Source organism: Pteropus medius, unplaced genomic scaffold, assembly GCF_902729225.1.
Source record: "Pteropus medius unplaced genomic scaffold, Ma_sr-lr_union100, whole genome shotgun sequence".
NCBI classification, from domain to species: Eukaryota; Metazoa; Chordata; class Mammalia; order Chiroptera; family Pteropodidae; genus Pteropus; species Pteropus medius.
In genome coordinates, this window is record NW_024350397.1 from 5306615 (window position 1) to 5329526 (window position 22912).

General features: G+C 34.2%; 1 protein-coding gene across 6 annotated transcripts in view; it reads right to left on the bottom strand.

Annotated features, from left to right (window-relative positions):
- The window catches only part of PARD3 (par-3 family cell polarity regulator), a 616019-nt gene that overhangs the window by 299029 nt on the left and 294078 nt on the right, over positions 1-22912 (bottom strand). For all 6 annotated transcript variants that reach the window (XM_039839775.1, XM_039839772.1, XM_039839773.1 and 3 more), the window contains exon 6: positions 13862-13993. In XM_039839775.1, coding sequence (XP_039695709.1) covers positions 13862-13993 — 132 coding nt within the window. The remainder of the gene's footprint in view (positions 1-13861; positions 13994-22912) is intronic.

The following is a 22912-nucleotide window of genomic DNA, read 5'->3' on the forward strand; positions in this document are numbered from 1 at the left end:
TATTTAGATACTATTTTAAATGTTTTACATGAATTAATTCATCTAATCTTCAAATCCTCTGAAATACATCTTAAAAAGTTATGGAACCTGATTTGAGGCTTAGAAACTTCAGGAATTTGCTCAGCGTAACATAGCTGTGAAATTCCCGCCCAAGTCATTCTGTCTCAGGCAGCTCATTTCACCCCTTGCTGCTCCTGAGGAAGGTCAATACTCTTACAGGGTGGTGGCAGGGCTCTTTATCTCATGCCACTCTGACCTCAGAGACACAGGGGACAGGGAAGGTGGCTGTGATGCTGTCGCAGGGAACCGCATAAGAGCTGCCAGCAGCCTGAAGCTGGGAAAGAGAAATGGGGATGAACGGAAAGAGTAGGTTCGAGAGACATTTAGAAAAAGGATCTCCAGGAATGGAGGCACAGAGAAGAGATATAGGACGAGTGAGGAATAATAGTCAAAATATCACTGGTTAATCAAAGAAGCAAGCAACAGGATCCTAGGCTATATTTTCTTCAGTGAAAATAGCCTCTAGGTAAGGTAATAACTACCAATTCATATGCCAACACACTCATATTTACACAAGTCAGATTCTATATCAATTTTACCAACCACGGCATTTAATAAATTAGAACGACTTTATCTACGTTTAAGAGAAAGAAAAACTGACAAATATAGCATCCAAAACCATGGGTCATAAAATGGTGAAGGACATTTAAAATAGGGACATACATACCATCTTTCCAGACACTTAAGGGCAATCTTAGAAATTTCATACTCGATATCTATAATTAATGTAATACTAATTTTTACTGTGTACATATGTGTGTGTGTGTGTGTGTGTGTGAGAGAGAGAGAGAGAGAGAGAGAGAGAGAATGTAACTATTTCTGGTCTATATTTAATGCTATAAATAACAGAAAAAAATAAGAAGGAAATGAAATCGCTGCATTTTGTAGCTATCTTTTGTAATTGCAGTTGCCAACACCTTGCCATGTCGACTTTCTAAACACCAAAAAGGAAGAAGTTTGTAAATAACAAAAAAAAAACAATCTAAAAGTTACTGAGCAGAATAAACTAATCAGTACACTCACAAAGTATTGTGATCAGCCAGGACTCCTGAAACACTCACTAAGCCATAATATGATGAAACAATGAAAGAAAGAATACGTAGTCTTAATAAGTAACAAAAGAATAAGAGAATTTAAAGTGCCAATAATCCTTCATGGAATTAGAAAGGTTATAAATCAGACACCAGTATATTTTGGCTAAAATTTCCAAACCCCCACACAGACCAATTCCATCAATATAAATCCTGTATGTCACAAAGCTGAGCCTCTTTGGCAAATCCCAGTGATTGAAGACAACACAGCAAGTTTAAGTTTGAGAATAAGTTGAAGTCTTTCAAGTATACTGTTTTTAGGCTACTATATAGAGTCTAAGGCATAGGGCGGGGTGGGGGAGGAATGTTAACAGAAATAAAGTCCAATAGCATTTAACCTTGAGATACATTAAGGGATAGGGGGTGGGGAGGGGAGAACTATCGATTCTAATAATACAGAATTCGTGTGTACAAGTTACTATTGGCAAATCGAGCATAAATCTCTTATCTCTCAAGAAGCATTTAGTGAGCCACCCATTTTTAAAAAATAATCTTGTCCTTTTCCTCTCCATCACTGAACTCATTTGCATTCTAGCAAATTATGCAATTAAAACAACTATTGACTACTTGTCTTCAAATAGGAGATAAAGAGCAAAGGAGGGGGAATGGGGCAAGAACACTGGGGAGATAAAATAATTCTAATTCATAATCGAAAAATATTTATGAAATATCTGAGATTTAAAAAGAGAAAAAGGATGAAAAGTTATGTCAAAGGTGAAAATCTTTCAGAAAATCTCATTTGAATTAAAAAAGAAAAAGAAAAAAATCTCATGTAAATTTTATTTAACAGTAACAAAAAATGTTATTTAAAGGATTCCAATGGAGGCAAATGAAAGAAAAACATTTCTTAAACTCATCCTTATCAACTTTTTCCCATAAGATTTTTTTACTAATATACTGTACTTAAGTAAAAATTTACTAATATATTGTACTCGTGTAAAAAAAAAAAAGCCAGTTAATTTAAAAACATTTACCACTTAAAAATGGAATTTTTGTAGAGTATGAATGCTCCCCTGTTTTCAAGCTCTGATTGTGCTTACTCAGCCCCCAAACAACTTAGGAATTTGGAAGGGGAAAAAATAGAGAAATTAAAGTTAAATTAAGTAAAGAAGAAAAAAATTGAGACCAGAAAGAAGAGCAGCTGAGGCATTTCTGAGTGATTTACATCTGAACAAAGACTAAAGAACTGGACTCAACTCTCTAAAACAAGAACTCCGCCTCCCTCCCAAACGCTTCCTTTTCCTTAGAGGAAGGGGGTGATTGAATCGCTTGTGCTTATGTCACTTTCAGCTCATATGCTGGCTAACTGTGTTAACAGCCTTCTGCTTTAGAGATTGAGTAAAGAGAACTGTTTAAAAGACACATCTAGTCAATTTAATAGATTTCATGGACAATCATATTGCAATGCAAAGTAAGAGAGTAAACGGGGTCTCTTGGGCATTGCTGGTGGAAGTGTAACTTGGTCAAACATCAGTTTTAAAACATCCATCAAAGTTATATATGTATATACTCTTGTAAAAATCCATAAATGTATAATTTAAATTTTAGGCTCTATCCTAGAGATCCTAAAATGGCTTATGTACAAAGCCTATTCATTGCAGTATTGTTTGCAACAGCAAATGACTAGAAATAATCTACATGCCCACCAGTAGTCAATGGCCCATCTATACAAAGGAAAATTATTAAACTCTTTCAAAAGTGAATGCTTTTTATATTTCAATATGGAAAGATTGCCAAGCAAAATTAAGCAAAAAAATCAATCAAAGCATAGAACATGGTAGACAGTATTTATATAAAACTGTGAAAAGAGAATATATTTTCAAATTGGCTAGTGAAATTATGGTACTGTTTGAAAAGATTCACAAGAAACTCGCAACAGTGGTTGCATGTGGAGAGGAGAGCTGGGGACTGAAAGGCAGTATTTTGTATATCTGTATATTATGTATGACTTTGGAACTATGGATATATTACCTTTGATAAAATCAAATAAATCACATCTAAAAATAAAAAAAGAAATGTTATCAAACTAATCTCCATATAGCTCAATAAGTTTTACAACAGGAAAGACCCCCTCCACCACCCATTGTTATCACTCATCTCGTAGAGATCTCTAATGAGCTCCAAGGATGATAAGGAATGAATAGGGACAGCTATCACACTCAACTTAAAAATAAAATAAAATTCTCTACAGCCTGTGTGGTATCATCATTATAACAAAATCAATTCCTTTAACTAAAACACTTTTTATGAAATTCCATATAAGCAAAAGATATTACTTCTCACTTTGAAAATAATTTCTAAAACTTAATTTTATAACAAATACCCAATTCTATCAAATATCCATGTATAAAAAGAGAAACTTTACTTTGAGTACTGAATGAAGAAAATAATATTAATAATAGGCCAAAATGCTACTTGTAGGCCAGAATTTATACTATCCATATTTTATATACTGAACATGAGTACCAAAACTCCAATGTTCTAAAATAAGAAAATAAATTTTTGCCATCTCGGAGTCCCAAGAATAATAATATAATTCTTCATTCTAATGAAAATGAGTAACCTCAGAACTTTCTAAAAAACTTTTTTAAACGGCAAAAAAAATCAGCTCTCGAACAAATGAAAAATATAATGTATTCAGGAGTGAATATTAATTATATTGCTTTCAATTCAATTGTTTAAAAATTTTAAAAATAATCAAATGTTTTTTCAAATAGTTTATCCAATTAACAAAAACTGTCACTTTAGTTATAAATACAAAGAATAATTTAATATTTTCTGATAACTAAATATTTCTAATATTTAAATATTTTTAAAGCTAACAGAATTGATGACTATGTTGGGCCTATAACACTTTTGGGAGCCTTTTTTCCTCATGTCCCACCAAAGCCTTAAATAAATCATAGCAGGCCCTACCCTCCCATTACCTTCTCATCAATGCTTTAAAAGACTCAGGTGGCTTTCCCAGGGCTATTGTGATCCACTGTAATACAGCAGACATCATTAGGATGCTAAGAAGCTACTGTTGGCAATAGACAGTGCTCACCTTCAAACACCTGAATCCATGTCAATTATAAGCCATTCTCATAGAAAGATCAGAAGTGATTAAATGAACTTGGATAAGGAAGGCTATACTGTCCACCGGATCAGCAGGTTATCTGAAATAGGAACACTGTTTTACTCTGACTGAACTCAGAATTTTTTCCCGTATGTTGGTCCATTTGCCTGAAATCATTTTCCAGTCTTTTTGCCATGTGCAGACGTTAAGTGGAAAGCAATGATGCAATCCAACATCAATGACTCAAAAGTGTGATTGTGTTTTATAAGGTTTACATATGTATATGTCTTGTATATGTATATTTAATGGTTTCTTTCATTTACTTATATTCAGAATTTAAGAATTTAGAAGATAATTAGTAAAATCACAATATTGCATCAGATGGCTTTATAAAATAAATGGTAAATCTAGTCCACTTGACAAAGATCTACCGATAATACACAGCATTAAAAAAAGTGAGGGCAGTACGACTGTTTCCTTTCAATTTACTGATTCACCCAAAAATGCACAGGGGCTCACTAGGAGCTGCACACACTAAAGAAGACAATGTCTGTACCATTTTATTTTGTTTTACTTTATTATTATTTTATTTTTGTCTGTGCCATTTTAGAGCAAGGGAATAGACATAAGTAAAGACAAACTCAAATTTGTGTTAAAAAAAGATGCTGAGAGAAGAGACAATACTGCAGGGCAGCAAGAATGTCACCCTCCATGAGATTAGAGAAGGTCCCCTGAGGGGGAGTTATGTGACTTGATAAGTGAAAGATAAAGAATCTAACAGGTGAAATGAGAGGGACAGCAAGCCCAGCACAGGCAATAGGGAGACAGGCTTGTGGGGTAGGGGGATGTGTTAATTGAGCATGTATTTGCTGATCTGAAAGATTTAGTACAGAAACATACACACACTCATGACTGTGTAGAGAGGAACTGAATATAAGAAAAAGTCCTAAGACAGAGAATACTGTGGGGAGGAGGCAAGAGAATTAAAAGATTAATCAAGCCACAATCATAGACTACAATATGCTGATCAGCCCTGCAGCCAGGCCAAGAGAACACCTGCAGAGCAAGGGAAGATTTCTGCTGGGATTGTTAACAACCCATTCTGCACACCAGGAAGGGGAAAGAGGAACCAGCAGTATCATTCCCTATGGATAAAACCATGGGAAACCTATGAATTAAAGACTGAGAACTGCCAGCAGATCATTCACTTTACATAGTCTTACCTTTTCAGGCTACTCTTTCCCTCACTGTATGTCCAGATCAAAGGAAATGGGTTAGCAAAGTCTTTTAAATTATAACTCACAGGAGCTAAAGAATGATACATAAACTGAATTCCCTGAACACTCAGGGTCCCTTCTCAGTGCCTTTACTCGGTCTTTCACTGTCCTTGTCTCTATTGTCACTATCCCTCTCTCTGCCTCTGAGAGAAGACCACACTCTGTGGAGTGTCCCTCCTTTTATAATAAACTTTCCTCTTGACTCTAACTTTGGCGTGTGTGTTGAATTCTTTCCACACTCTCCACCAAAGGACCCTCTTCTCTTGGTGTAGGGCTTGGTCTCCCCCTACACACACCCTCTCCCTGTCCTGCATCAAGAAGGGATGGCAGATAGAATACAAGTGAAGATGGATGCCCTGCGAGAGGTCAAGGAAGCTTCTCCAGGAACAAGGAGGGGTGGAAAGAGCACAAACCCAGGAGAGTTTGTAAATGTGATGGTGAGAGCACAAGGATACCACTATAATATTGCTTCCACTTTCTCAATGGAGTATGAAGTTACAAGAGGGCCAGTTGATGAATTATTCAGGAAATTAAGGGTTACCAAAGGTATAACGAAACTATGCTTATCAAAGGGTTTAACTTAATTCGAATAAATATCAGTATTTCAATTTTGTCTTACAATTTGGGAATTACAATATTTGTAGAAAAAAAATTTCTCAGTCTTCCAATTTATGAAGTTTGATTTACTAAAAATAAAACATTTCAAAGTAATATGTGCTTACTGTAAAGGAGTGTAATAACAAAAATACATGAAATGAAACCCAAAAACACACCCAAAATACGCCCCATACCATCAGAAGTTTGTTATAGAAACTTCATGTTTATTTTCAGTACTTTAATTTCTTTATATTTGTTTAGCTACTAAAGAAAGCTGATCTACAGTCTCCTTTCAGCCATAAGAACAGAGAAAAGAAAGAAGTGAAGGGAAAAAAAAACGACTGTTAGAAATACAGACCTGATGAAAATACTATAGAGTGCACATACCCAGGCCTCAGTGAGGAAAGAACATAAACCCATTGGGTATGTTTTACCATTTAAAATAGCAATTTCTCAGGGCCATTTCAGAACCATGTTGAAGACAGCTGAAAAGGCCTGTGTAGCACTGATTTTTTAAAAATGTATACCTACCTCGATCACACTATGCCAAAATAAAAGTGGCTTCTGAGAAATTCAATTTCTACAGATAGGCTTCAAGAAATGAGTAGTGAGAACAACATGATGTAATCTGAAAATGTTAATGCAATTTCTTAATCAGTTTGTTTTAAAGAACAGCAGTTCTACTACTCACAGAACGTATGGATAAAGAAAAGAATTTCAAAAGCAAATGACATACAAATGAGTGGGAATAAAGAGAGTTATAGAGTATTAAACACATATTCTTTTCATTGTCGTATTTAGTCACACAGCTCACAATATAATCTTTAAGACCACCTGCAATGAAAATATAAAAAGGCACCTCAGGGTCCTAGCTAAAAATGAAAACGTATCGTTATCCACAATGCAAGCTCTAAATGTCTAGTTCTAGCATCTGTATTCTCAAGCAAGAAAATCATCAGCTAATAACAGATTCCCAATGAAGGTTAATCCACACACCACCAAAGATTTTTCACCCGGTTGAATTTCTGACTCACTTCCCTGCTGCTTGCAGGCTTTTAAAGCTCCACAGGCCAAAGAAGCAATAAATATGGCTACTCATAAAGGAAAAGGAGAACTGACAAGTACCCCTTAAACTGCATTTCTTGCTCCAAAAGCCAATGAGTAGCATTATGCCTCCCTAACTCCATTCATATCAGAAACAGACCCAGATGCCTAGCAAGAAGCTAAGCAGAGAAGCTCCTACAAAGACACTTACATTCTTAAACGGTATCCTCAGATTTAATCCTATTAAAACCACGTGTGCTTGCCAAAACAAAAAGTGAATATAAAAAATGGACACAGACAGAGATTAACACTAATGTCATTTTTGTGTCAGATTATGTTCTTCAGAAAAGAACCAGAGATGATTTTAAAAGATTAAATTTTATTCTAATTCTGACAAAATGCCATAGAAGCAAGAATCCAGTTCTAAAAGAATGATGAGGGCATTAGAAATACACCAGGGATGAAAATGAACAAGCCTCACATATCAAATAGTCTTTCCAATATGGAAGGAGGAAACATTTAAGAAAAAAAGTTAGTTACTCAAAACTAGAGAGAGTGGTCAAGGTACAGCCATGAAACTTATTCTTACTTAAAACAAAAAGGAAGGAAAGGGGCCTCTGACAAGGGCCTACAACACTACAAAAGAAACTGGATCTGCTTTTTCACATGTGCTGCATCACTTAATATTCACACACAAAGACAGTATCTGCCACAAGGGTTTTATTTTCCCCATTTTGTAAACAGTGAAAATGAAGCTTGGAGAGTTTATACAACCTAGAGAGCCACACAACCAGTGAATTGAGGTCAGATGACAGGGCCCACTCATTAGAACGGCAGCTTTGCAATCCTGGTACATACTGCCTGCTCACACTGTTTCCCTTCGCTACTGAATTTGTGTAATGTAATGGTAAAATGCTGTCTGTCGCTCTCAGGGGAAAATACCACAGTTGCCCCACATACAGCCAACGAGGCGCCCTGGAAATGAGTGGGTCCTTCTCAGAAGAATGTCTGCTAGGGCCCTGTGTTCCAGCCCTACCACTTACTTGCTGCTTCTAATCCACAGATCTTTGATAACAGAAATGTGTAGGGCTTTACACAGGTGATGCTTTAATCATGTTTTAAAACTCAAATCATTTAAAAACCTGTAGCGGTCCATCCTATTATCAAATAACAAAAACATAATCTGTTATTATCATTAATACAGCCAGGTGACATGACAATTCTCTTCAAAGGTTGTTTTAATTTTATTTTTTAGTGTTACTGTGAACATGACAGGTTTCTGATATCCACATATATATCCACATATATACATATATAAAACCACAAGCATTTTAAAATACTTTAATTTTAAAACAATCTTGATATTCTTAGTTTCTGCATTTAGTTTCGACGTGCTGTTGCTAGAGGTAAACACAATTACGTTAGCTTCTGCACCAGTTCTGCAAACGTTTGCCAATTAGGAAATAATAAATTCCTTTCCTTTTAATAGAAAACTGTAGAATTTTAAAATTTGAAGGCAGGGGCTTTGATTATTTTTAACTAGATAATACAAATAGTCATTTGGTTCTCAGTGTCTATGAACTAAATAATTAAAGAATAAACAAACAAACAAACCGCATTTCAATCACTATTTGGCAGCACCTAACCTAACCTTATGTCCCATTAATAATGGCTGGTACTACTGAAGCCCTGTCTGTGCCCACGACAAAACTTCTCAGTTTTCGCATGTTTTAGCAGGGTAACCCTGCAGTCACTTCAGTGACCAGTTTGCAGCTGTCATAATAAAATATTAGAAGATGCCATCCTCTAATTTTGTAATTAAAAAAGTTTGATCATTTCATATTCTGAAAACCAACTTCTTTATGTCATCTGGATGATTCTAGGTGTCAGTGAAATAAATTTTTTTTTTTATTTATAAAAGGTTAATAATATTTATAAAAGGCACTTGAGAAAGGAAAGGCGTCTTCTCCCCTGCAGGCAGATCAGAGGAAAAATCACTGTGGAGAGACATGTGGAAGTAGAACTATGGCCTGATCACCCCACACCCATCATTTCATCATACCAAGGGAAAAGAGGCGAAACTTGATACCACAATTATTTATTGACTGGCTCAATCATTTTCTTGAAACTACCCCCAAGTAAAATTTAAATAAGTTTTAAATGTTTCTTCACTATTATATGTTTACTCATATCCAAAATAGGCTCTAACTTTTAAAATTTACTTTTGCCCTAGAGCTTAATCAAATTATAACAAAAAGTAAAAATGAAACACTTTCATAGAAATGAACCTTTCCCATGATTTGTGAATATACTCATTGTGTATCATGTGAATATTAGTTATAATGCATAAATATTTCAAAAATTTAAAAAGTATCAGAATATTTTTCAAATAGTTGGACTATTTTGAGAATAAGACAAATAACAGGCATTTATTCTCTAGCAGTATTTTATTTAAATACTTAAATATGTTTTACACTTAAATAAATACTTAAATATATTTAACACTCAGCTATCTATAATTCAACAAATACAGGCTAATGCAAAAACAGACCCTATCCCTGTATTAGCCATCTTTATTTCAGAAGGAATAAATAAGCAGAACTCAGGAATGTTCTGATTTGCATGAAAAAGGGTGAAGTGAAAGCATCATGGCTGGAGACAGTGACAAAAGTGCAGAAAATAATGAGAAAAAAGGCACTGTCATTGCTCTTAAAACTCCTGGCTTGGAGACTCTGACTTGACATAGAATGGTGGCTAAAAAGGTGAGGATACAGAACAATAAACGTCACACTTGACCATTTAAGGTAGTTTTCCTCACAGTTTGCTTCCTTCAGTATAATCTGCCAATTAGATGAAGTTTTTGCTTGACAGAAGGAACCCTAAAACATTGATTTTTCTCTAAAGGTCAGGGCAGTCATCCCCCTATAACACAGCTTAAGTGGCTGTGGGGATGTGCCCAGCACCTCCTTGCTATTTCTGTTAATTGGCTTCAGGCCTGTTCACCAAGACAAGGTAGTGAAAATGGCAGGCTCCCAATTAGCTTAATTTCCCTTAAGGTCCCTCTACTTTCTGGTCCCAAATTCTTCTAATCACATACTGTAAAGTTCCTGCCTCCTCTTTTGTGGAATTTATTAGTTGTAATAAACAGTGGGGATGTAAGAACAAAGTCAGCATATGACCTATTATCTGCCAACATTAAATTATAGTCCATGCAGAGTCAGGTAAATGATAATGGTTAAAAGAAATTCAGATTTCTTAAAGCAATGCCAAACATCAAAACTAAAAGATTTGTTGCTTTTTGTTTCTTGGATCTGAGTCAAAATTTGGAAGCATGAACACTTTTACAGGGCACTACAACAACCCATTTACTTTTCAAGTCCTTTCTGCTACTTCTGAGATAGCTCAGAAAAAGGAAGTCACAAGGCTGACATATGGATGTTTTTTGAAAGACACACAGTCCTCTACTTTCTGAGATGCAACTGACAAAGGATTCAGGAACAGGCTTATTCTGAGCAAGGCAAACTACTCACTGAAAATGCAAGACTACTATTTTTAGAAAAAATGTTGAGCATGAATCCAAGTGCTTCCTGGTACAGAGCTCTAATAAGATACATCACCTACTTTTGGTCATAGAAGTGTAACTTGTCAATATTCTAACAGAGAGAAAGAAGATTCAATATCCTGTTACATAGAACTAACTCCACAAAAAGAGAAAGACACCTTCAGGTTCCAGGGATGCTGTAACTCAGCATTCCACATACTTTTTCCTTTTCATCCCTACTGTTTACTCCCACTGGCAAAGTTGATGTGGTCATAACTTCCTTCAAAAAACAGAAAAAATGAGAGACAAGCACTACAGTAGGAAGAACAAAAACAAAACCACTGGAGACATATAAGATCGGAACGCTGTTGACCTCTTCAGTCTAGATGGCATGCCTAAAGACAGCCATCAGTTCTACCCTAGTGATCCCAAATTATAAAGACAGAGGATTGATTTTTTTTTAACACATAAAACATTCTTTTATCTGTGTGATGCCATTTTCTTTATTATATAGTTAATGGCAAAAACCATACCCAAACAACTATGCTTCCTTTTAGCCAAAATTTTCATATGGGTTTGATTTGCTTTTGTCCAATTAAGTAGATTTTGGTCTACTTAATTATCCCGCTAATGTGAAAACATCAAATTGAGTGACTGGATTATTATTTTTTAAACTTAAGCCAAAGAAGATGGTTTTAGGCTCAGGAATCATAGCTATAGCCATCTACATTAGACTACAAAGACTAAGGAAGTACTTATTTTTTGAAAACCTGCTTATTATGGAACAAATACTTCAAATAACTTCAATAGAACCAAATCAAGAAATAGTCTTGGGGCGGGGGGCGGGGGGGCGGTGGTAAGTGTGGCTTATCAATGCAATCCCTTTTGCTTAAAAAAGGAACTATTTTATACCAAATTTACAAAGAAAAACTATATTACTTCCTTAAAAACAGATCTATAACCACAGTAGTAAGATAAGTTATATTTTTGGAATATAACTAAATGTATCATATTTTTAAAACTCTGGGCTGACGATCTTTTTCTCTGAATCTTGCAATTAAAAATGGTCATATTTTAGCATATTAGCTAACTCTACCTTCCTCCTTGCTTTAACAGAACACTGATTGTGTTCAGTAATGAGCAGTGATGTTTCAGCAAAGGTAAACTGCCACACCCACCTCCAGCTCCAGGAGGTCAGGCTCAATTAGTCTAAACTGATGCTGGTACTTTTACTCTCTTTGATTTGGAAAAAGATCAAAAAAGTAATACAATTCCCTATAACAAAACAGGAGAGGCATCTGTTGGTGGAGACTTGTAGGAAAGATTGTTTGCTTTCTAAAAGAGCTACTGTGAAGAAGCAAAAGACATTGTTTCTCTTCCCTGTGCAAGGATGTGACAGCTGGAGCTCTGGCCATTAAGGACAAGCTTGAGCACAGAACCACAGAGCCCTGCAGAAGAGATCTTCAGTGAAACCACTGAGCTGCAAATGGAACCCCCAATCACCCTTCCTCCAGGCTTCTTGTTAATCAGTAATGAACATTTCCTTATTATGGAATCTAGATTTTCTGTTATTAGCAGCCAATTTTAATCAGGCATGATTCTAGCTCTTTGGCAGGTATTATATTACTTGATATAGCAACCAAATGAATGTATAGGTTCTATGATTATCTATACCGTTTGATAAATGAATAAACTGTAGACAAGTTTACTAACATGTCCAAATCTCATTTATGGTAAATAGCTAATAACCAGCCAGTCTGACTCCAGGCCCATGCTAAACTAACTAAATCTTAAAAACATTTCTTCAAAGTGATAATGAAATAACAACACCTATTAAGTTTAGATTCTGTATTTTGAGAAAATTGTCTTTCCTAAGTAGAACTTTATGTTTTTTAATTATCTAAAATTATTTCTATCACACAATGTTTTTGTATGCTAACATTTATGATAGCATAAAAATCATTACTTTTGCCTTACCATTGGTGGTATCAAAGGCAAACTGTCCTTTTTTATCGTTTCATATTCAAACACCCACATATACAAAATTATTTTAGAAGGTTTATGCTATAAAACATAGACTGAGATTAAGTAAACACTTAGGATTTCTTTCCACTGTGTCATTAATCTAAATTGAAAAACAGCTATTCCAGTATCTAGGCAACACAATTATTAATAACTTTAGAAATTATTGAAAGAAATAAATGAAATATTATCTCACTGAATACTCACCTAGTTTTCCATCCATATGAACATTTTAAAAAATAACTGATGAAATAACCAAATAACTGGATTTTTAATATCAAAACTATTAAAACTGTAAAGAAAACACTGGTATTCCCACTACAAAAATAATAATAATAATAAAATAAAATAAAATAAAATAAAATAAAATAAAATAAAATAAAATAAAATAAAATAAAATAAAATAAAATAAACCACTGTGACTAGCAAAGATAATTAAGACTTTAAAAAACAACACTGGAAGAATTTGGTTTTTAGACATCAAAACTTACCAGATAAATTCTTAGTCTTCATATAAAGAGAAGGCTTCTCTAACAGAGATGTAACAACTTTGCATAGCTGTTCTTCCCAAGACAGGAAGCCATTATTCATAGACTGGTAAACAATTCTGATTTCATGAACTGTAGGAGGCTACCATGCAGGAGTAAACTAAGCGATTTTAAAAACTTATAAACCTAAAATGGTCCTTGACATTTATGAAAGGATAAGTCCCCAAACCTAATAGATGTAAATTCGAAACAATACTATAGCATATATTTCTGTCATGAAGTGAAGTCAGGTATAATGGAAAATTTTAATTTGCCTCTTTACATCCTCTGACTTACTGCCTATGAATGAAGAAAAGAACTCATGAGTGGCCTTGAAAGCCTACTCATAAGCTGCACTAGTCACTGCCACACATCTGTGCCTCAGCCACATATTAAGCCCTGAAGTCGTAATACTTCAGAATCTATAGCAAATATTCATAACTTTTTATGAATATTTGGTCAGGGACTGCCGCATGAATATTCTACATCAACGTTAGACAAACTCCAACACACAGCCTATTACGTAGTTAAAGTTTCTTAGAATAATTTACCTTAGTCATCATTAAAATGGAGGGAAACATATTTTGGGATAAGGGCTAGGAAGCTATACCAACAACACATGTAGAAGGATTCATTTACGTTACCTGTTCTTGCTTCTCCAGCCACTTGTCCACCATCGGGTGACTGGCACTCAGAGATGAGCGAGCATTATCTCTCTGAAACTGGTTTGACCAGTTACTGGTATCCCGTGGAAGACTTCTGTAGTTTTCATCTTTCTATTCAAAAAGAAACAAAAAGTTGTCTTGTAAAAAAACAAACAAACAAACAAACAAAACAGACCTTGCAAATTAATGATGCACCTGGTTTGTCAAAAGTAGCAGAAAAATGATCCTACATATTTAAATTATTTTGATAAGCTTATACGAAATAGCTGATTAAGGACATTTCATCCAAATTAGACCTCAGAAATGGAGTCATATGCCAAGGATGAGGGAGTCTAATGGCTATAGCATGGAAGGCAGCCACACATGTATGTGCACAGAGACGAAAGATACCTACACTCCCTCCCAAATCAACCTCCCAGGCCAAGTATATGGAAAAGAAAACAAAAAGTATTTCTACATAAGATATTTACTATCCCTCAAACATGGCATTTTCTCTTTTCTTCTTCTTTTCAATCTTATAATAATATTGTGAGATGTTTTCTGAAATTTACCAAAAATGTGTAAAACATGGACGACTAATGAATTTCTTTATTTAGATCTTTGTAGTTTATGGCTTTAGGCAAGACAGTTAAGACCCTCTGGGATGTTCTGCTGCATACTTCACAGGCTAGTTGTAAGCATTAATTCAAATATCAAGGAAAAAAATAGTTTATACCAGTACATGGTACATAACAGACACAATTGTTCATCCCAACATGTTTATGACAAGTGATAGCTTTACATAAAAATGTAGTTAGTTAACAAATATTTATTTACTACATCCCAGAACAACCAAATGCTATTGGATGTTTCTTTTAAATAGTAACTTATAAAACTGTGCTTTGGCTTTTGGGCTGTAAAATTTAATTTCAATGTTCTGAAAAGAAATGACAAGGCTAAGCACTCAAAGGTAGTGAACTCAAACATTTCAGTTCAATAACTAAATCTAAATATCTCCTACGAGAACAAATTTAAAATGTTAACCTATGTCGACCCACTCGCATCAGCGTCCCTTTGAGAGAAGGGACTCGCATCACTTTGAGAGAAGCACCAAAATATCCTCCTTCAGAACTTTCTGTTAGGGTAGTCCGGCTGTGCATATTATATACATGATTGGTTCTAATTCTCCATTACTTAAACTATAAGCAGCCAATATAAACACAGAAACAAAAAAGTGTAATGTAATAGGTTTGCAGTGTATACAACTTAGCAATAGACCAGGATGTTGTTTTTTGTTCCTTCATGAGTTCCATCAGATAATAAAACTTAAAAATGAATTGATAGTCTTGAACCTATGCCAATATTGTGACATGTGGGGAAAAAAATGTTTTAATCTATAAATATTTACCAGTATGAATTTTAGCATAAAACTTCATAAGTTTTTTTAATTATCCTATAAAAAATAAATTTTAAAAATCAATATTAGCATTAAACATTAGCAGCAAGTACTTTTTACTAAAAAAAACCTGTACATTTCTGGTTAGTACAGCTCAAGAAAGCTGTAATGGAGCATAACGACAAATGCAAGAGAAAAGCTGGTAAGATTCGGATGCTGCTCCAGGCCCAGAGATTAGGGACTGACCTTGCGTATAAAAACATGGAAATGGTAAAATAAGCAAAGGACGTAGACAAAATCTAAAGAATGAAGGAAATGAAGAAACTAAAGCTGAGTGTATCTCCAAATACTAAGAGCCCCTCCTTAAAACGTGAGCATAATTCAGAACAAAGAAAACCTATCTGTTTCATGATAGTCCATAAACTTACTGAAAAGAAATTCAAATAAGTCATAAAGAGTAAATTTATTAATAATAGACCCTTAAATGTCCACGAAAAGAAGGATTGGAAGTATGGGGAAACACAAGTATAATTTTTATGTCAAGGATCTTGAGACTAACAACCATTGGCAAGGGACCTGATTTTTCCATTCATTTTCGACCTCTAAGGCAATTATTACACCAATTCTTTGCTTTGAAAATGAATAATTAAACAAAAACTATTAAATACCTATTCTGTTTTTCAATAGAAATGTATTTCAGGGAAGCCAACAGTGCCAGTAGATGAGGGAAAGCTTGTCCTTTCAGAAAAATGCCAAATAGGCAAAGTAGATTAATAATTACAAAAATCACCATTTTTAACTCCTAATGAAAAAATTCACTCAGACAAAAATAATCAGTGGATACTAAGACTGTTAAGTAAAAAGTTGATAATGAACTAGATGTATGCACAGTGACCTAATACCATTTGCAAAGGGAAAAATATATCTTTAAAATGAAGAATCCGGATGCCACCAAATTCTCACTTTTCTTGGTTTCAAGAATCCAGGATGCTACCTGTGCTTCCTTTGATTCCTTTGAATCTCCGACATTATTCCTCTTCCCTGAAATGGCTCTCATGGACTCAATCTACGGACTGCTTATTACTCAAAAAGTGTACAATTTCAAAGTCTCCTCCTGGACAACTTCTAGGCAAAGATCACCAATATTAAACTTTTTTCCTAAATTCATGATCTAAATTTTCAACAGGATGTCCCAAAGATACCACAAAATCAATAGACCCAAAGTGAAACTCACATATCAATTCTGGCACCCTTCTGAAAGATAGTCATAATCCTCTTCATCTCTTTCCTCCCTCTCTAAACCCCACAGGTGCTAGGTCTTGGCAATCCACAGTTCTTTACCAATATTTTACACTCTACCCATCATTCTAGCTCATGATCAACTTGTCTCTCATCTGAACCACAGCAGCCTCTAACTGGATGCTGGCTCAGCCTTATCCTCTCCAACAATGTTCTATGCCACTTCCTACAGAGGATTTTTCTAAAATGTATGTCAGGTCACATTATACCTGGGACACGTACTGGAAGTCACCAGAGGAACCTGCAAACAAGTGTGTGCTTGGTGTGCCACATGCCTCTTCACCTCCACTCATGATCTTTCTGGGTCTCGACTCCCAATGACCTTTTTCCTGCAAAAATACCTACCATTCTTCAACACCCAGTTCAACGGCTACTTTCTCTAAGAAGCATTCCCTGATTCACAATAAAATTACTAATGTCATGTTTTTGTTACCATTATATTCTAATTTTACTACTAATTATAGTTCTAACTTATAATTTAGTTCACTTTTTAATTGCTAGTTCCACTATGACAATAAAACCTAGGCAGATCGGCTTTTACCTTTAAACTCAAGCACTTAGCTCAGTGGCCTATACCTATTGTTGTTTCTTATTTTCACATGGTTTCAGAATATCAACACTTTTTAAAAGAATACTTCTACAAGTTGTTTTAAAAGTTGATAAGGGAATGCTTTAAAAGGTATCAAGATAAATTTCAGTGAAAATGTATTCTTACTGAAATGTAATAATTGTACTTTTAGATTTATACTAAAAGATGTATGTCATTGTTATATGACTATTTCAATTTAATGTCACACCTACTACAGTATACAATGTCTGTGGAAAATGTGATTATTTCCAACTGCACCTTAAAAGTGTGACATTTATCCATTTACATCAACTTTAACATGTAATTCATGTAGCAGGCCACTACAGGGTAATCACATAAATGCAAGGGCTACAGATCAAACTGTCCTTTTGAACTCTACCTAAAAAATTCTACAATTTATATTCTCAGAATCAACTCTAAGAAGTTAACAGATAAAAATAAAACTGACGTTAACCCCTGAAAATGAAAACGTTTCCTAATTCAACATTGTTATGGAAAAATCAATAACAAATTCACATATTAATTTATTTGTGGTATGTGAAAAGTAAACTACAGTAATCTTTGGTCTCTATCAAGTAAGTGAAAAATTTCTAAAATATGTAATTAATCACTATGCAACATATACATTATTTTGTTGATAGTATCATGCAGGTATTACTAGCATTTCAGCCATGATCTTGCTGATTATGTATACAGAGAATATAGTCCTATAAAGCTGCGATTCTCCATTTATGATGTAAGTGCATCGATAAACAACATAACATGAAATATATTTTCTACTTCACAATATATGCTTGAATATTAGCTGTTTCTAATAGAAATGTAATAGCATATTTTATTTTCAATTTGGAAACATTTTTTTTAGTATAAGTGATTTTAAAAATATGATAGTCTTTACTATGTCATGGACCAAATTAGAGTCAACTACAAAAAAATGGCAAAATTTTTAAGTTAAATGTATTTGTAAAACTTGTATTTCATAACCTAAAGAAAGGAAAACAAAACCAACAAACTTTTTGCCTTTAATATTTTGCAACAAGAGCTGTATTTGATAATAAACTGGAGAATGTAATTTTAAATTGATTTCATTCTATAATCAAATTAATGCCTCCAATCTGTATATTGGTAAATTTCAAAGCAAAAACAGCAATCTTTTTATTTAGACTTATAAAAATCTATCAGTAGTACCAATACATAAAACCTTAAAGATTATTAAATTTGCTAATGACAAGAAATAATTTATTACAGTAAAGCCACTACTTTATCTAAAAGATTATATAAGAAAAATACCATAAGGAATTACTTTTTTTTTTTTTTAATTATAACTTTAATCCTCTACTTATGAGGCTGCCCCAAACAGCCAGTGAGCTTTGCTGCTGGGTGGGAAACTTTTCCTCTTGCCAGAAAAAAACAGATGTTCCTGCTGTGATCAGGGATTTTTCTTATCATCTTAATGTACTGCCATATCATCAGGTGTCAAAAGCCATCCAGGCTGAGAAATGCATATTAATTCGCTGCTCCCTGGAAGCAGTACCCTGGTTATGGAATAAATCTCTTCCAGACTAGGGAAAGTAACTGTCCTTTCTCCCGCTCTCAGCCCTCCCCAAGCCAATTACAATTCAATAAAGTCACACAGAACCCTCCAATGCCTTGGGATAGACGCTTATTCCTGGCATGCTAAGCCGTAGCTCCAAGGCTTTATCTCTCAGAAACAGCTATTTAGCTGATGGTCAGATTTCTTGGCAGCTCACACCACTATGTTGCAGAAATATGGGAATATGTCTTGAATATTACAGAAGTAATGGATATTTCTATATTAGCATAGGAAACGTGGCTATATTTTCGCTGTTTTGATGCAAAAATTCCACTTTTAAAAAATCATTAGGAATTGTGTCATATTTTGAAATACTACTCAATGCACATAAATTTCACTTTTGCACCATCTGCGCATCCTATATTTTCAAATATTCCCATGTGGTTTTCAGATTTTAAATTTACAATAGTTTTCAACTCTACAGTTGTGGTCAAAGAGAAGATCCAGTTTTCTGCATTATCATTTCCCAAAGAAAGAACACACAAAAACAAAGGAAACATTCTCAGGATGTCCAACCTGAAATTATGAAACTAAAGTGAACACAGTAACTATGGCTTAGGATAATTTTTTTTAATTACATGAAGTTTGCTAAAATCATCAGTAATCATATTTTTGATTCAATGTAGCAGACCCATTCCCCTTTCTGAAGCTAGAGCTTATTCGGGGGGCCTCCTGATGGCTATTCCAGAGCATGACCTTGGAAGCAATGCCAAGGCTAAAGCATAGAAGATAACAACCATAAAATGGTCTGTAGATAGGATGTTTTCAATGTAATTTCCTGATTTTTAAATCATCCTCTAGATAATAAATGGGGGTGGGGTAAGTGAGATGCAGGGGCCATAAACCGACTCACACAAAACAACATAGGTTCGATAACCAACTTATAAACAACGACAGAAAGTTTGACAGTTCCTATCTGTTGAAAGCAATGCCTAATGCCGCTCTGAGGTTGACCTGTGGAAACGTCTTGGCCTTTATAAGTTGACCAACCCTTTTCTGTATCAGATCCCTCTATGTTCAGAGCCTGATGCAGATCCATGTTCCAGGGTTTATTTTTCGTATCTGATAGTAAGAATGTTAAGGTACTGCCAGTTGTAGGTTATGAGATAAAACTAAAATGTTATGCTTCTAGTTTTGTCAACATTACAACCTGAAGGATTTGCTGTGTGACAGCAAACTTATTTGCAAAACTAATCATAATTCTCAAATGTGTACTTATATATTAAAGAGAATTTCAACATGAATTTTTTTTTTCTGGCATATTGAGCATCCTTGAGTTTCCTACTGATCTAAATATAATTCTGTGTTCAAGAAGCTATTGAGCATATATCACAAAGACTGGAAAAGATGTGAGTTCAGATTTTTAGTTCAGATTTTTCAGGCCAGAATGAGTTTTAAGAACTATGTACCCTTAACATTTCAAAGGGAGAAAAAAAAAACTAATAAAATTTGATATACATGCTAGGAGACTTTATTTTGTACATTACTAAAATGGAAATTTGCTTAGGCAAATTACTAATTCCTGTTCAAAACCTAAACTCACTTTATAAAGATTAAAATAAAGATTTAAAAATAAAATATTTATTACTTCTGAAATTTGAGCTACAGAGGTACTATTTATTTGGCATCTAAAATCTCAGGATTTTGACTCTTTTCATTTAAAAATTTTAAAGTTACAATGTCAGTGTAATCCCATGTCTCTCATTACAAATTCTTTCACACTTTATAGACTATATGTCTATTACTAATGAATATAGTCATATATATATATAATTTTATTTCGACAAAAATGTATGGATGTCCAAATTTCCTCTTTGTCTTGTCACAATTCTGCTCAGAAGTAGAAACAAATTTATAAACACATACTCTTTTCTTTGTCTCTTCCCCCTTCTCATTAATAATGGTTAAGAATGTGGAAGAAAGCAAACACCAAGAAGGAAAACGAGGTGTGTACGTGTTTCAGTGTTTATGCTCATTTACAGTAGATAAAGTCGAGCAAAGCCATTACATAATCATGAATCACAAATTATATTTACATAAGAGATGGTTGGTTCGTTAATAAATACTACAGTCTGGGGAATAATCATGAGTGAGATGTTTGTTTTAAAATTGTTTTAAATTCCAATGATCTCTTGCCAGATATAACTGAGATAATCTCCTTTATCCTAAGAAAACAAGCAAAAGATGGTGAGGAAAAGGTAGATGGCAAGGAAAATTTAATTTTTTTTTCAAATTACAAAAATGTTATCACCATCTGGATTCTGAGAGATGAAGGAACAGAGCGGAAAGGGAAGCAGCATAACAGCAGCTCCCATTACGTTTCTTGCACAGAACTTAATAAAAACCAACATGACCACTTAAACACTACAGCCGTAAGTGTCAGGAATAGAGAAAACAGGCCACCATTATGGATCCCACTTCTTCAACCAAGGGCAAAGGTACGAGAAAAAAAAACAAAATATAAATATTTCAGATCAGATTTCATTTTGAAGAGCTGGCTAATTTTCTAAAATTATAATAAAGATAAAGAGCAACATTTGACTAATGCTGCTTGACTTTGAAAAACAAATTTAAATCTGCAACAATTTTAAAATATTTTAGAAAGTGATACATATTTCTTATTTCGAAGGCAACAAACACCCACTTATATTTCATTTTCTTTCAAAAACACATAACTCTATATGCTTATATCTCAAAACTAAAATTGTAAATAACAATAGCATTTTGGATTGGGAGCATTTGCATAATACCAAGAAAAGAAGGGAACAAATGCTAAAGATGATAGATGTGTAAAATATTACAGTAGTTGACTAATTCCAAAATATTTACTATAGTCTTATACATTATTTAATATGCAACATATATCTTTTATTTTATCTAAATATTTTCACCTTAATTTTAAAGCTATACACACACACACACACACACACACACACACAAAGTATGAAAATTTGAAAGTCAAGGAACTTGCACCATATATAACTACCCTGTCAACGTAAATATTAGCATTTCCGTCTTACACTTTTCAGTCTACAGTGATAACCTCGATGAACTGGGTGGATGAGCAGAACAACTGGCTGGTTCCTATGAAGGACCCAGGTAGTCTACATTTTATCTTTCTTAAAGTCCTCCCCTTAACTGTGAAATTGCCTCCTCAGGTAAACCATCTCCACAGATACATTTTTGAAAATGTTTGTTTTCACTTATCATAATCTTATCCTACTTACTGCTTCTCATACAATAACTTTTCTGGAGAATTCCATCTCCACTCAGGAAACATTTAGTGTAAAGAAATCAATGGCTCAAACTTCTAAAGAATGAAGTCCTCTTTTCAACCCCGTCAGCAGAAAAAGCATGTTCTCTGAGCAGAATATTAATTATCAAGGAAACTGTTTTTGTCCCCAAACTATAAGTGAAAACCATGATTTTTAAAAATGTCATTCTGGGAAATTTTTGAGTAATTCCTGTTGAAACCCCCACTTCCTCAAAAAAAAAAAAAAAAAAAAAGAAAGAAAAAACCACAACCTTAACAATCTGAATAAAGTGGAAACAAAACAGTTGTTGCACTGGGACGTCACAGCAGAAATTAAGACAAAAATGGGAGCACCCAACTATGAGAATGCAGCATGTTTAAAACCGGTAAGCAGTTCTCAGATTAAGGATTGTCATGGGGAAGGGTGCCAACCATAAAGCACTATTTAATAAAATCAGTTGAAGAACTTTTAATATAACTTATTTCCAAAGAGAAAAGTACATTTCAGAGAATGACCAGGTGTGTCAGAAGGCTCACAGAGACCTATACCTGATTTCTGGTTCCATGCGATCAATTATCTGTGCATTAACTGCCATCTCTGATTTTTTGGCACAAAATGTGGGTTATATAACCTGCCCTGTAAAGCAGAGTTTTTTTAAAAAAACTACTCACTTTGGAAAAAGTTTGGATTTACAGAAAAGTTGGGAAGATAGTGTATAGGACCCCTACTTTTCACCCAACTCCCTCCAATGTTAACATTTTACGTAACCTTGGTATATTTGTCAACACTAAGAAATCAACACTGGTACAATACTATTAACTAAACTAAAGACTTAGTTGCAATTCATCAGTTAGTGTTTTTTAACTCATGTCCTTGTTTCTTGCCAGGAGCCCAAAATGCATTCAGTTACCATATCTCC